The sequence below is a fragment of the Saccostrea cucullata genome, unplaced genomic scaffold, assembly GCF_032062105.1.
Source record: "Saccostrea cucullata isolate Sc308-1 unplaced genomic scaffold, CSIRO_AGI_Scuc_v1 ctg326, whole genome shotgun sequence".
Classification (NCBI taxonomy): Eukaryota; Metazoa; Mollusca; class Bivalvia; order Ostreida; family Ostreidae; genus Saccostrea; species Saccostrea cuccullata.
Genome location: NW_026930161.1, coordinates 338598 through 354302, shown reverse-complemented (window position 1 = coordinate 354302; position 15705 = coordinate 338598). Strand labels below are relative to the sequence as shown.

General features: G+C 33.7%; 2 protein-coding genes across 2 annotated transcripts; both read right to left on the bottom strand.

The window, feature by feature from the left end:
* Positions 1 to 6589, bottom strand: LOC134283116 (phytanoyl-CoA dioxygenase domain-containing protein 1-like). The gene is made up of 9 exons (XM_062765560.1): positions 6341 to 6589; positions 4030 to 4147; positions 2542 to 2642; positions 2312 to 2453; positions 2123 to 2217; positions 1731 to 1836; positions 1456 to 1540; positions 626 to 821; positions 1 to 446 (listed from the first exon to the last, which is right to left on the bottom strand). Exons 1-9 carry the CDS (start codon positions 6470 to 6472, stop codon positions 315 to 317), a joined length of 1107 nt encoding a protein of 368 aa, XP_062621544.1. The 5' UTR covers positions 6473 to 6589; the 3' UTR covers positions 1 to 314.
* A 5329-nt stretch (positions 6590 to 11918) lies between these two features.
* On the bottom strand, positions 11919 to 14820 carry LOC134283109 (uncharacterized). Its single transcript, XM_062765549.1, has 9 exons — positions 14599 to 14820; positions 14211 to 14331; positions 13952 to 14052; positions 13727 to 13868; positions 13525 to 13619; positions 12931 to 13036; positions 12672 to 12753; positions 12372 to 12573; positions 11919 to 12126 (listed from the first exon to the last, which is right to left on the bottom strand). The coding sequence occupies exons 1-9, from the start codon at positions 14737 to 14739 to the stop codon at positions 12019 to 12021; spliced, it is 1098 nt and encodes a 365-aa protein (XP_062621533.1). The 5' UTR covers positions 14740 to 14820; the 3' UTR covers positions 11919 to 12018.
* Between the last annotated feature and the right edge of the window lie 885 nt (positions 14821 to 15705).

The window sequence follows — 15705 nt, the reverse complement described above, 5'->3', positions numbered from 1 at the left end:
CATATGGTGGGATTAGCTACATCTGATCAATTTTAGCAAACCTTGATTAGACTATAATTTTACATAATTATTCTATCATTTTCATTGATAAAATTCATGGAACAAATATTCCCTATGATATCTATAATGATTTTCAGTTCAAATCATAAATTCTGCGTATCTAGTTATAACATGTAAAATGAAGCCCACATGCAAAACATTACACTTTTTAAAAGAAGGAAGATCTGCAGAAAACATAATGAATGTTTGGAACAAAACAAAATGTTAAATGCTGAAAATAATGACCCATACAACCGACAATATGTTACTGAGAGTTACGCCTTCGTCCAAGTTTCTGGCTGGTCTTCCATTTCTCTGTGTCTTTCTACATGTCGATTCACGTGCACTATTTCCCATTTCTTCATCCACGGCCCTTGAATGGTCGTGTCAAACTCATCAATTTCTTCCTGTAAAAAGTTAAAATTAACAAGAAAACATGTATTCTGTTTTAGTTTATTGCAACGCCTTCTATCTGGAGAATGAAATGAAAGCTACAGTGCAAGTCAAGAAAAACTCATTTCTTCATTTAAGAACAAAGTGTTCTTTAAGAGCCAAAATTAGTTAACATAGGGTTCATATTCTTCACCTTGCCAGTCATAGCAGACGTTTGTTTATCATGTCTGTTTATCGCGTCGAATGCCTCCCAGTCAATCTTCATATTTGGATCTTTGGAAGACCTCATTAAAATTCCCTCTTTCAGTCCATAGAAACCCACAGGCTCACTTGGCCTCTGCCATCGAAGGTCTAAACTCCAACGAATCGACTTAGATAGATTTGGTAAACTTGTAAGAGGAAAAAAATAGAAAATCATCTTCGCTATTCCCGAAAGAAAGAAGCTGAAAAGAATTTTTTTGTAGCTGCAGCATTGTAGTTTTTGGTTGAGAAAATTCGGAGAGAAAAACCAGAGACCCAAGCTTTGTATAGGCCTAAGTGTTCAATTTACGGCAACGACTTTGGGTAACATGCCGAAAAAATGAAAATTAAAAAATGAACTTCAACGATTAAATATCTTTATCTTCCACAATGAAGACAAATTTTATTTTAAAAAGAAGAATTATTCAAGGTATCACTGTGTTGTTTCTTGGGTATGCTTAGTCCACCAGTTTTATTGATCTTTCTGCTTCATGTATCCTGCTCCGAAATTGCACAATATTGGCATGCTGATATGAAAATCTGGCCCCAAATTTTATCACTGTGTAACTAAAGAATTTTGATATTTAAATTCACTAATGTTTACAGGAATGAACCATCCTTGAAATGCATATGTCAAATTGTTTTCATATCATAAACTTAAAACAATATAAACACATTTTCACCAGATTGAAAAGGGCAGTTACATTGAAATCAAATAGTTTTCTATGTATCTTGTCGACTTCATTGCATCAAAATACTTTAAATCAAAGAAGGTCTTATTACCTCCGATGTGGCACCAAGTTGTTGAACAATAACATGCCACCATAATTTATGGGACATATCTTAAAATCCTTTTCAGTGTCGATATCTGTTGAAAAAAAACACATCTTACTTTTATCTTTACATGTTACTATACATTTTTGTAAGTATAAACAAGTTCCTCGAGACTTTGAAGACAACAATTATTTTTAAATAGACTCTACTAATCTTTTCATTCTAACGTCTTTTAAAATATTGATATTGGTTAAAGGCAAACAGCTAAACGCAAACGAACGCACCCAATTTTTTCCTCATTTCTTCCTCCTCCAGCATCACATACCACGTGCCACCATAGCAACACTGATGTGTACCCACTCTTCCGGTCTTGTGACCTTTTACTGCTAACTGCAATATATTCCATAGATTATTATGTTTTATATTGTAGTTTTTTTTAAACACATTTTATTCTTATAAATCGAAACTGTTTTATCAATTAAGAAAGGAAAACAAAATATTAGATTTATCTTTTTATAAGCATGTCTTCACACGTGGTAACAAAAAATTAATTTTTACGCAGTCTTGTAGTATGTATCTTGCAATGTTTTATTTTCTGAAAAAGTCTATCGATGTCTGTACCAGAGCCATTGTAAATATATATTGCAACGGTATGTAGTCTGTATCAATAATTTACCTGCAGACAACCATTGACTTCGTTAGCATCTAGTAATGGGATCCAAGCAGTCGGTTGTAGTACCTTGTAAGAGTTGTTGTCCAAGTACCCAACATCTGAAAATGTAGAACAAGACACAATTAATCAGTTTCACTTTAAATTATGCCAAGAGTGAGAGAGATAGGGAGGGAGGGAGTTTTAAGTGAGTACCTTGATGCCAAGGCACAGTTGTGGCCTCGTTCTGAGGAGTTTTAGTCCTGAGGTTCCACACGGGATGACCCATTATATCCGGTCCAATCAGCTGTTCTATTACATTTAACAGTCTGTCATTTGACCAGATGTCCCGCAGTGCCTTAAATATCATATAAAAGACAAACATATTTGAAGTTCAAATATAAAATTCAGTGTATGTGTTTTTAAAGAACATATAATTATCTTACCTGCGGCATAGAACCTATTTTATGTAACATGATGTTTGCTCCTGGACATTCTTTCTCAATCTCGGTGAGTCTTTCGAAAAGCCCATATTCTTTGTACAGCTCTGTATTGGAAATATATATTGTGTTTTTTTTAATTACCAACAATTTTTAAAACATGGCAAGCTATTGAAAATTTAGTTGTAGATACAAAGATGTCAACGATCTAGTTTTAAGTGAATATTTCGCAAGTTCTTTGATTGATACAATGACCTTGTCACCAAATAGAATATACATAAAAATTCTGAGTGGTGTTTTTCATTCGGAGATTTTTTTACAAATTTAATTGTCTTTGTTTTTTTTTTTTTTTTTTTTTTTTTTTTTTTTTTTTCATTTGCCCGATTATGAAAAGTACATGTAGCACACGGCAGAATGTTCGGTCAAACATGGGTGCTTTATCCTACGTGGCTTCTGATCCAAATTTCTGATGTGGTTTTTTTTTTGTTGTTTTTGTTTTTGTTTTTTTTTTTGTTTGTTTGAGGTTTACGATCGTACTTGCTCTGTTCTTGATTTGTAATTTTTCGATAGACCTTTGAGTTTTATTTTTTCGTTATTTATAATGATAATTTTCTGGAATTTCAAACCGTAGACAAACATTACAGAACTACAGAATTATACTTTTTAATTACGATAGCAAATATACTCAAGTAAAATATAATATCTGAAACAAGAAATATGTGAGCCAATGCTCACTGGTAGTACCCCCCCCCCCCCCCCCCGAATATACACTATCATGTTAATAGTTCAGTTACGGGCAGATGCACGGATAAAGAGGAAGTTGACATCAGATTCATACAAAAATAAAGCACTCCATATGGCTACTCCTACAAGTAAGAGCCTCGGTTAACGTCCCTACGCTCCTTATATATACGCGGCGCCAAGTCAAAAGTATCTCGCCGTAAACCTCTAGCATGCTGGAGTATCCATATGGCATGCCTCAATGAAAGTATGTGCTAAAAATTCAAGCATCTGCGATCAGAAGTTGCTGAAAAACCTGAGACGAAAATTTGTTATGTATGGTACGGACAGACGCATAGATAATCAGGAAGTTTATATAAGATTCGTACATAAAGGAATCACACCATATGACGTGCCTCTGCAAAGAATGTGCTAAAATTTCAAGCATCTTCAATGAGTAGTTGTTGAGAAAACTGCGACCAAAAATTTGTTACGGACAGACACACAAGAGTGAAACAGTGTATCATTTTCTCTTCGGAAAGCGGAGCGGGGGGGGGGGGGGGGGGGGGGAATAAAAAATCTTTTTTTTTTCTTCTTGTACATTTCTCAGATCAAGAGGACTGGAAATACACCTGTTTAAATATTTAAACTTTTCAGTAATTTTCTTGTCCAATTTTCATCACTACCCTTTGATTTATATACATGCATCTTCACCATTTATGCTACAGTGAAATACATTTTCTCGATCACAGAGAGACTAGGATAAATCCTCACTTGTGATTTTTCCCGCGTTATACAGCTTGAGAACCAAGTCATCGACGAGCAATTTGATGGCATCTCGACACGCATTCAGTTCCTCTGGCTGGAAAAACTCCTCAACTACCAAATAACCCTAAGATTAGAAAAGCGCTGTTCAAATTTTCATAAATATCTAAATAAGACTAAAAGATTCAAGAGTTCTGGAATTTTATAGTCATTGGTTTGAAAATGCAGTTTATTTCCATATACGAGTATACTCATGTACGTTTTGATTATACGAAAATTAATGCAAGAGGCTACGTGCTTTCCTTCAAATAATTTGTTTGATAAAATGCAGTTTATCTTAAGTCTGATATGGAAGTCGGTTTATCATTAGATTTGCGACAGGTGGGCCTGCTTGAAAAAGACAGACATCTTTTTCATATAGAATGAAGGGCATTAGTGCTGATATGATTGTACAAAAGTTCTCAGAGATTTTAACGGAGAGACTCAAGTGGTCAGCCATGAAATTCTAAATCTAATCTTATGTTTAGTGATTTGATCTGTAACTCTAGGTATACTGCTGCTACTATATTAGCTCTTGATACTTTTATCTGAAATGTAAAAACTAACAAGATGTGTTTGTGAAACACTATGCGCCCGGCGGCAACAAAGTTCAAAAAATCTATTTTTAGCATATTGGTCACAGTCAGGGTCACAAGGTCATTGACCATGGTGTCATTTGAAAGCACTTAATCGGTGGAGTATGCATCCCAAATATGAAGTCCCTGTCTCCTATGGTTCAAAAGTTATGGCAAAAAGTGTAAAAAGCTATTTTTAACATATAAGTCACAGTCAAGGTCACAAGATCATTGACCTTGTCGTCGTTTGAAAAGACTTTATTAGTGGAGTATGCATATCAAATATGAAGTCCCTATCTTCTATGGTTAAAAAGTTATGACAGACAGTGGAAAAAGCTATTTTTAGCATATAGGTCACAGTCAAGGTCACAAGGTCATTGACCTTAGTGTCATTTGAAAGGACTTTATTAGTGGAGTATGCATACCAAATATGGAGTCTCTATCTCTTATTGTTCAAAAGTTATGGCAAAAAGTGTAAAAAGCTATTTTTAGCATATACGTCACAGTCAAGGTCACAAGATCATTGACCTTGTCGTCCTTTGAAAGGACTTTATTAGTGGAGTATGCATATCAAATATGAAGTCCCTATCTCCTATGGTTAAAAAGTTATGACAGACAGTGGAAAAAGCTATTTTTAGCATATAGGTCACAGACAAGGTCACAAGGTCATTGACCTTGGTGTCATTTGAAAGGACTTTATTAGTGGAATTTGCATACCAAATATGAAGTCTCTAACTCTTATTTTTCAAAAGTTATGGCAAAAAGTGTAAAAAGCTATTTATAGCATATAGGTCACAGTCAAGGTCACAAGGTCATTGACCTTGATGTCATTTGAAAGGACTTTATTAGAGGAGTATGCATAACAAATATGAAGTCTCTATCTCTTACGGTTTAAAAGTTTTGGCGAAGGTTAAAGTTGACAACAGACAGACAGACAAACAGACAAACAGATAAACAGACAAACAGACAGGACAAAAACAATATGCGCCCCGAAAAAATTCGGGCGCATAAAAAAGTAAAGGGGAAATAAGCTAAGAATAATGCATTTCTAATACTGTGACAAGAAATCAATTTAATGAAAATAGACTTCATACAATATGTGTGAATGCTTCCAAAAATATTTACCTTGGAAGTCATTTCATCAATAAAAATATGATCTTGGTAAATCAACATGGATGAACAGATAGGAAATATGCTAGATTTTTTTAAGGAAATTTTGAGGTATGAGCTATATGAAACTAACCAACAAGAAAATATTATAACCCCTTCAGTCTGTACGGATAAAAAAGTTGCTTTTGTTTCAGCATCATGGTTATATGGTTGTGAGACTAACAAAGGAACAGACATAGGATCCACAATGATAATGAACAGATAATTTAAATATTACTCATTTATAGCCATGTTTATGTGAGATCTTTTTGTTTATGCGAGATCTTGCTATTTTAATTCTATTGTTTAGTGCCAAACTTTTATATATTTCATAAAATTATATTGTCAAAATATGTATCGTAACAATGTAGTATACCTAATAAATATCTATCTTTATTTTCGGGGCCTTAAATGTTATGTCATTACATCATTCATTCGAGCTTATCTTGTATATCCATTCATCTAATAATATTATTCTATTCATAAATTGCTAGTTCATTTATTGGTGGTGAAGGCAACGACATTATCTTGCATGAAGCAAAAAGTACAAAACAGACCTCTCTGAAAAAGTGTTGAACATCTTCTTTAGACAGCTGCCCTGGTTTCTTTTCCTTTGGCTGCTCTGGCATGGCATTAATGTCGAAAAGCTCAGGGTGAGCATCATCTGTGGAGCCTGGGAACTTCTCCATGGGACAGCCTAATGTTAGGTTATTTTACATTGCAAAAAAATTAATACTTCAAAATCTATAAAGAATTTTATAAATTGTCAAAACTGTATGCAAGTTACATGATAACACTGTACATATGAAAAATTATGTTGATTTTTATTGCTACATGTATATTGATTTGATGCTATCAGGAAAGTGGGAAAAGGATTTCTATGAATTAAGTTTCTTTCTCTTTCTCCCTCTCTCTGACTCTCTCTCTCTCTCTCTTACAAGTAAAGTATGAATGGTCATTCTAACACCCCCCTCCCGCCCTGAAAACTCAACAAGATTACTTATTGATATAAGATGCACTGGGGCACTATACATGTTTATTTATTTTCTAAACTTAATATATACGCACAGGCATTTGTTTCATACAGTACCCTAGTTTTCTACTATGTAATAGGCCTAATATATGACATTGTCGCATATCTGCGGTGATTTTCTTTGATCTTTCTGTGGTGATATATCCTATATCACATATGCGATAATACTTTCCACGCCCCTCGATATATCACTGCAGGAGGCAGAAATCAGGTCATGAGAAAAAAACTGATTTTATTTCACAAGTTCATAACAACAGAAAAATGAACATGTATAGCTATTTCTTAGCCTTTAACTAAATTAAAATACATGTATTAACTCGGTTGAAAGTTCCTAGTCGTTCAAAAGATTAATCCATTTTGAAAATTTGAAAGTTACGGTAAAATCTCCAAACTTTTTATCGTTAAACTCCTTGCTATTTGTTTATGTGATTTCATGTATGTCGAGAGCCTGGCTCAAAAATAAATTGTCAAAATCTTCAAACTCAGTTAAAAACTCAAAGTCAAATTCACTAAGAACGTCCGACATGTTGGAGAGCTAGCTTGAAATGAATCTTTCATTTTTGAATTTTGACACTCTCAATGAAATTTACGTCATCAGACATGTGACAAGCTGCTTACATCATAGATGCCTCGTACTATTGGTTATATCGTTTTCATGGGGCGTGGAAATCTCCGGCGCTCCGCGCCCTCGATTTCCACGCCCCATGAAAACGATATAATCAATACTACTCGGCTTCTATGATGTAACCTATACGTAGAAAACTACCGTACTGTATGAAACAAGCACCTGTGTATATATACAGTAAAATTTACTGTAAGCAACGATCATAAAAAAGTTAATATAATTTTTTCATTATTACTGTAATATATTTTTTCTATCTGATATTGTAATCTTTCTTTGTCTCAATGATATAAATCATGAATACTAATCCCGGTACACAACATACTCAAAGGCATTCGAACATAACTGTAGCTGATGTTAGAGGGGGCGTCGTATGGAAACACTATAATAAGAGAAACCTACCTAATTTTCATTAAAATATTGACTTTAAAATATTGGCATCCTCACTACGTACAGAGATCGTAAGTCCACTCGTAGTCGTTCGTCGGACCATAATTCATAAATGTACTCAGAACCCCTGACATTTCAACACGTGAGGAATTGGCTGTAGTTCTTAATGGTATTTAGTCTATTTACATCAGCAAAGTTGTTAAATTGACACTTTTTCTTTTCATTCAGGTGAAAACAAATATTTTCTCTCAGATTTACAGGATGACATTACGCATAAATATGTCTAAACGCTAAAATTAAACTGTGACTGTCCAGTACTTACTTCAGAATTAGAACGCCTCCTCAATCAGGAAATAAATGAATAGTCTGTAAAAAGGAAAACCAACGTCACGGATTTGATATTTCCGTGCATCGTAAAAATCAGCGGGTATACGAATAATCTTTATTTTTAATGATGGATGCCAATATGTCTCAAAAGTTTTTATCATTTCATTATATATTTATTCTTACAAGAATGCGAGTGATTTTAATGAAATCGCTATATAATAAATGAACTACTTTTATTTACAATAAAGAACGGATGCGCATGCCAAGAAAACCTACGCATTCTTGAAAAAGGAGAGCCCAAATTTGTGTTGTCAATAAAAGGCGAATTAATTAACATTATATTGAATTTTTATCCAGGTATGATAAAGTAAAACACATGTTGCAGAATAACCTCGGGTTAGTTGAAATGTTGTTTGAAAGATAAAAGCGAGGCAATTTATGTCAGCAGTTTTGATTTCACTACGTTGCTTTACTGGGTTTAAAACATAGGTACAAAAACTAATTATTTAGAAGCCTTTGTGTTTTCGCCTTTTTTTCATAAAGCTGTTTGCAGCTTATACAGGGTTAATCTTTTAAATATACAAAAAAAAATTAAAGAAATTATTAAATTATAGTTTAAATTCTTCAGTAGAAATAAGCTGTTTTTCAATTTTTTTTTTTTCTGCAATATTTCCATATAATTTTTTTCCCTTAGTAAAAATTAACTGTACAGGGATATGTGTTTCTGAACTTATAATTTTTTGAAGTCGAATTATTGGAGAAAAGGTCACTCCGATTTCTTATCTCGGATAATCGTACCTCGCACATAGTTGGAATGGATGTCAAAGAGGAAAGAAAACTCAACAGCAGAGGATTGCCAATTTATAAAAGGGTTCTGTTCATATATTTATTATTGAATTCTGAAGTTGATATATTTCCTGGTTAAACAAAGGGGAGAGGAGTACTATATTAAAATTAGAGGTATCGGTAATCGACCAATCAAAATGAACTTGATCAAATGTAGGTCTATACATAAAAAATTGATGTTCCTTTCTTTTGACACGTTTTTCTATTTTCTTCCAAGCCATTTTTACAACTTTGGTAGCTGTGCCTAGTAAATTTTATGTACTTTTTGAACAAATAAAGATTTTTGACAGGAACTATTTTTTCCGGGCATAGGAGGCTACTTTCGGCGGTGCACTCGGGATATTTATAAACACATTGAAATACGTGGATTTGAGGGTAGCACTGTTTGCAGAAGGAGAAAGTCGGAAAATGCCGTGTAGGTACCGTTTTGTGTGTGAGGGTGTGTCAGCTAGTGTGACAGGTAATGTTTAACACCTCCTGCTAAATATTTTTTTCAAGTAAAGAAATACCTGATTTTTTAAAAGATTTTTTATTCTATATGGAATTTTATTTTTCTTTTACTAAGAAAGCTGAAAACCTAGGATCCGCCCCCTGAAATCTGCTGCCATAAATTGTCTTGCCAGCGTTTGGGGAATATGGGTGATTTGCATCAATGACACTTTTATTGACTTCATAGCTGCGTAAAACGGACGAGATTTCTTGGCATGTACAAAGCGAGAACAATCTTTCTACAAAAATTCTTGAAAAAAGTGATTTTTCCATGTTTGTGTTGTCGGTTCTATGCTTTACAATGACATGTGAATCCTCTCTTCATTGAATTCGATATTGAATTTTTATTTAAGTATGATAAAGTAAAACATGTTCTATGTCAGACAATATCCATTAGAATATCTCTCTGGATTTTTGTTTAGATCTCAAAGATGTTAACTACTTCTTTAGGGCAAAGAAAACTTAAACAACAGAGATGAATAAAGGCATTTTTTGCCGCTGTTCATATCTTTATTATTGAATCTAGCTGTAGGTTCATATAGCTCTATAATAACAGTTAGGTTATTCGATCATGTTTTGAAATACATGTATTCTGTATGACAACTATGTTTATTCACCTGATTGTATATGAAGAGAAACTCTTAAGTTGTCGGAACTTGTTTCCACATATACTGATTATTTCAATAAAATAGGCCTATGTTTAGAACCATTTCCAGGTAAGCTTGGACTTTCAGTAACGCGTAGCATTCTCGCTGCTACATAATTAGCGTCTGTCAAATGGAGAGTAGATTCTCACTGAAAAAGAAATTAATAACATCAAGAATTTTAAATTGTTAATTGTTGACAACGATGAGACGACTTAAGCTCCATCTCTTTGCCGGGCGATACAATGTTATTGGTTATTCGATAAAAATTAAAAATCTTTCTATCCCATGTATATTTCAACAATGAAGGAAAGCTGTGTAAATTTCAGAAGCTAATTACGTAACGTCGAGAATGCCACGCCTTACTGAAAGTCCAAGCTAAACTGGAAAAGGTTCTAAAACAAACTAAAATTAAATAAATGTATGTGAAAAATTAGCCTCGTGAATGATACGAACTCACTCCAAAGCCGTTGATGAGATGTAATGTAAAATATACGCATTAACTATTGTGCTATGAAGTCTTTTTGCATATACATGTATATTGAATGTATTAGTATGGTTAATTTGTTAAGAATATTTTTCCCTGAATATTTTCGATTTTCATATATATTATGGGTTCAGTTTTAATATGATTTTAACGATATATAATTCTATCTTTCTCCTTTTATTTGCTTTTGCTATGTAGACATTGCCTTTCTTACCTAAAATTTTGGTCAAATAACTCACAATAAGACATTGCCCTAGATACATTGGAGACCTTACTCTTGAAGTGTTAAAAAATAAAAAGAAATAAAATATGATAAATGTAAGATTGTTTTGGTTACAGCTTTTAAAAAAAGATATCTTATTCTTGCACAAACACTTAGGGAATAAATGTCTTCATATTTTATATTTGCGACCTTTAATGCTGATTTTACAGTCGCAAACTGAGTTTACCGGCGACACGTAAGCGGAGCCAGTAAAACGGACCGTTAGATACGCAAGAACATGTTCTACGTATGAACAATTTCTGAAAGGAGGTAAATTATTGACAAACATGTTGATAAAACAAGAATACAAGCAGTCTCGTTTAAAGTCATCATTTCGTAAATCGATTCATTGTCTTTCTCAGCAAATACAATTTATCATTGAGTCAAATGCTGACTGACGTTTTTCATACCAATTGTTAGTCCATTAGTTATACACTGAATTAACGACGAATTTTTCCCGTTATTTCCTGATCATGACAAGGAGTACACGGCGGGTGATATCGGTCGGCAGGGGATGCTCACTCCTCCATGGCACCTGATCCCACCTCTGATGTTTTGGAGGTCCGTGTTTGCTCTACTACTATTTTGTATTGAGTCAATCCGTACGTCGCGGGTTCGAATCTTACTGTGGGACGTGGAGACCGGTCCTTCGGATGAGACCGTATAAACCGAGGTGCCGTGTCGCAGTAGGTGCTGGCACGAAAAAGATCCCTCCGTGCTCAATGGCCCTGAGTGCCGAGTATAGGACAAAATTTGCAGCTCTCCACCGGCAAGTGGCGGCGTTCAATGAGTGAAAAATTCTCGAAAATTAAACAATATACATATCAATATGGACTTTTGATCTTGAATACTGTGTCGTTATCTCCAGTTTCCCCTTTAAAAAAATTGGGGGATTAACACGGTATTAAAAAAGTCATCAAAATCTTACCCCTCATCTAAACACATCGAAATAGTTTTGGCAATATTTGGGTCTTCCGTAAATTTATAGTACAACATACCATGCAATACTTAAAATTTTTAAAATCAATGACACTCAATACTTTACAATTTTTTTTAAATTAATGAGCCACTGTATTTACTCTCATTAATTTCAATATTCAATCAAATCGATTTTTTTTTGGTCTTTTTTCATTAACTACATATATTCTTTCCAAGCTTGATCCGTATGTTTGTTTGAGTGGACAAGTTCCCACTTCCGAATCCAGGGTCCAGATATAATGGTGTCGAATTCATCATCCTTCCTCTAAAATCATTAAATTAAAATCTTCGAGTTTCAAACAAAATTATTAACTAAGTCTAATGAAATATAAACTATTTTGTTGACGAAAAAACGATTTCTTTTAACATCTTAAACTTTGTAAGCAAGCTAGCAAAAATTGGTGCTATGGAGCTTTTAATTAAGCAGTTTCGATTTTCATTTGTTGAAATAAAATTTTTTTTTTTTAAAAAAAAAGAAGAAAATCATGACAATTAATTTAATGAACTTACGTCTACAATGCTGCCATCCTTGTTTCGCAAAATTTTCAGTCTTTCCAAAGAGTTGAACATGCTCCAGTCAATTTCCATATCCGGGTCCTTGGATGATCGTAGTATGACGTCATCCTTCAGACCATGCATGCCATTTGGAAGACCTGTTTTCTTAAACCGGAAATCAACGCTCCATCGAATTCCGTTGGAATAATTTTCGAGACTATAAAATAAGATAAATTTATTAAGTTTTTAGGGTTTATTACGCATTATAAATTTTTTTTCCTACATTTAATAGTTCTATGAAAAGTTTTAACATACCTCCGATGTGGCAGGAAGTTACTGAAGACTAGTATTCCACCGTAAGGAACTGGACAGATTTTTGCGTTTTTTACGTCAACACCTATAGAGAAAAGTGGCATAATGTCGACTTTCTGGTGCGAATTCTCATTACCCGACTATGATTTGCTTTTAATGACGAATTTTAAAAAAGATGCAGTAAAGTACTTTTTCTTTGCTTCAACCTTTTAAATTTTTTTTTAAACGCCAAAGAAATAAAGTACAAAATATTTCATCATACCGAGATTATTTTTCATTTCTTCTTCCGGTAAATTAATATACCACGTGTCACCAACACAACTATAATGGCGCCCAACTTTGCCTTTCAAATGGCCACGTGGAAGAATCTGAAATATTAAAACCAGGGTTTTTCAACTGACACATTTGTTTCCTAGGCTAGCTAATTTGACAAACATTTGTCATTTATTTGCTCTATGGATTCTTAACCTATGATACTTCCATTGCCCCTTTGTTAAAGGCATTCGTGTATAAATCCCCATATACCATTGTATAATTTCACATTGTTGCAGTTATACCATGGCTTACATGGTATAATTTCTTTTCAATAATCCATGCCATGAAAACAAAATAAAGCATAACAGGTTCGTCGAGTGAAGTTAAACCCAGGGTCGTGAAACCCAAACCATGATATAATTTATGATACACCACAAAACAGTCAAAATTGTATGTTTTATCTACTACATAACCTAACAAAACCAAGCAATTTAATTTAGATGATCATAAAATCATTACGCTGCCTCCTTTCAAACATTTCCGATGATTTATTTTGTTCAGTGCATGGAAAAAATCAGTGTTAGTACTATGAAGGTAATACCTGCATGCAGCCATTTTGTTCATTGGCATCAACAAACGGAATCCACACTGTTACCACAAGAGTCTGATAAGCGTCAACACTCTGGTAGCCTAAATCTGAAATTTGGAATCAAGACATTATAAACACAATGCAAATATCCTTCATATCTACAGCTTACTGCAAAGAAATCAAAAGTCCAAAGTCATGAAATTAAAACCGTGACCTTGGTGCCATGGAACTGTTGCAGCTTCGGTTGTAGGTATCTTACAGCGCAAACTCCAGTCTGGCATTCCAGCTACATCCGGTCCAAGAATCTGCTCCATCAGGTTCAGTAACCTCTCATTACCCCAGATTTTCATGAAAGCCTGAGCATGTATTTTATATTTTTATTTAAATAAAAACACACTGAAGAGGATATACCTTGATTTCAACTCCATTGAAAACATACCTCGGGAAGTTTTCCCGTCTTGTGAAGTAAAACATTTGCACCTGGGAATTCTTCGTCTAGCTTGGTAAGTCTTTCGAAGACCCCACAATCTTCATGCAAATCTAGAGAAAGAAGTGGGCGTTAACAAATAGAACGATATCCATTTTTTGTCATAATTCAGGACTCCTTGTATTGTTATGAAAGTCACTTATGGTTCCTTTACAAATACTACATAGCTTTTGTTAGGAAAAAGGAATTTCGCAATTTTTTATTAACTCACTTTTGATTTTGCCGCCTTTATATAGTTTCTGAGCTAACTCGTCCACCAGTTCATTAATAGCTTCCCGACAAGGATCAAGCTCCGTAGATGGATCAAAGAATTTATCCAGTTGAAAATAACCCTACAATTAGTGCACAATTGTGATTCAAATCAAAGCGGACACATGTAATAATGGGACGTTCTGGTGGGTCAAAGAAATAAAGATTTTACCCTTTAAATAAAAAAAGTTTAGAGATAATATATTCTACTAGATTTTTGCAAAAAAAAAAAATAAATAAAAAAAATATTTGCAATTTCGTAAAAATGAATCCTTTTAATTGCAATGCAAGTAGTATCATCATAATTTTTATTAATTAATTAAGCTATTTTTTAAAGTGTTTATACTTACCTCTTCAAAGTACTGCTTGATAAGATTTTCGGGGACCTGTCCAGGTTTTAGTTCCTTGGGTTGGGGTAGCATTGCCCGGATGTCTACGATTTCTGGGTGTTCCTCGCCCGTATATCCGGGGGCCGCTTTCTGGGGATCCATTGCTGACCTCAATCTGAATATGCGATGTGCAAATATAAATATGTACTTTGGAGTTATCTATGTTCAAGTTGAAGGACAATGAATTGGGCATAGAGTAAAACATGGTTATCCTTGACCAACATTACTTTCTTCGCCGACTTGTTCTCGTCTTCTGAAAAAAAAAAATGTATATGTATAAATTACATGTACATGTACGCAAATATTATTATATAAAAGGTTTTTTTAACATATCAATGGTTCATGATTGCCGTGAGGGAATGTCGTCAACCTTGATAAACAAAAATAATATGTTAAAGTCGTCATTAACTGATATCGTTCAAGAACCAACAGTTAAGTGTTCATTTTTAAATGCAAAGACCTTTCATATCCAGCTTTATAACAATTTCAGACTTAAAAGATTGCTTTCTGGACTAACAAATATGAAATAAGCTTACCTGAGGTAAATTGAGTAAAATACCTATCAGTTACTGTAAATTGTTTTAATTCCACGGTGTTAAAATTTCACGATATCTCAAAAAGAACTTTGCGATAACAATTTCAAGAAATTAAAAAAATTTTCTATTAGCAATTTAACTTTATTAAAAACTATGAAATAAACTTACATGGGTTTAATTTCGAAAATTAATAATATGCAACATAAAATTAAAACCATAATGTTTGCAGTTATTTCGTTTATCCTTTGTAATGACACTTTCTTCCGTTGGTCCCTCCTCTCCCCCGACTTCTGCTATGTTAATATATATAAAGTTCAAAGCAAAAATGATAGCGAAGATACCCTTGTTATCTTTGTTAATCAATCAATAGGTTAGCTTTTTTTCCTTCCGACTCAGACCTTTGATTTTCTTCTCCTTGGCAGAACGATTGATTGATTACTTTAAAAGGTGAAAAATTTTATGAAACTGATCACAAAAATTCATTTAAATTTATGCCTGTACGAGATTTAAAACACTGAGAAGTAAAATATGA

Bases quoted from the DNA above. Each gene is read 5' to 3' on its own strand.
- LOC134283116 (XM_062765560.1), bottom strand. From the start codon at position 6,472: ATGGAGAAGTTCCCAGGCTCCACAGATGATGCTCACCCTGAGCTTTTC. The intron at 2,218-2,311 runs GTACTCACTTAA...CTACATTTTCAG, and splicing joins AACTGTGCCTTGGCATCAAG to ATGTTGGGTACTTGGACAAC. The intron at 1,541-1,730 runs GTGCGTTCGTTT...TTTTTTCAACAG, and splicing joins AGAAATGAGGAAAAAATTGG to ATATCGACACTGAAAAGGAT.
- LOC134283109 (XM_062765549.1), bottom strand. From the start codon at position 14,739: ATGGATCCCCAGAAAGCGGCCCCCGGATATACGGGCGAGGAACACCCA. The intron at 13,037-13,524 runs GTATTACCTTCA...TTAATATTTCAG, and splicing joins AACAAAATGGCTGCATGCAG to ATTCTTCCACGTGGCCATTT. The intron at 12,574-12,671 runs GTATGTTAAAAC...CTTATTTTATAG, and splicing joins AACTTCCTGCCACATCGGAG to TCTCGAAAATTATTCCAACG.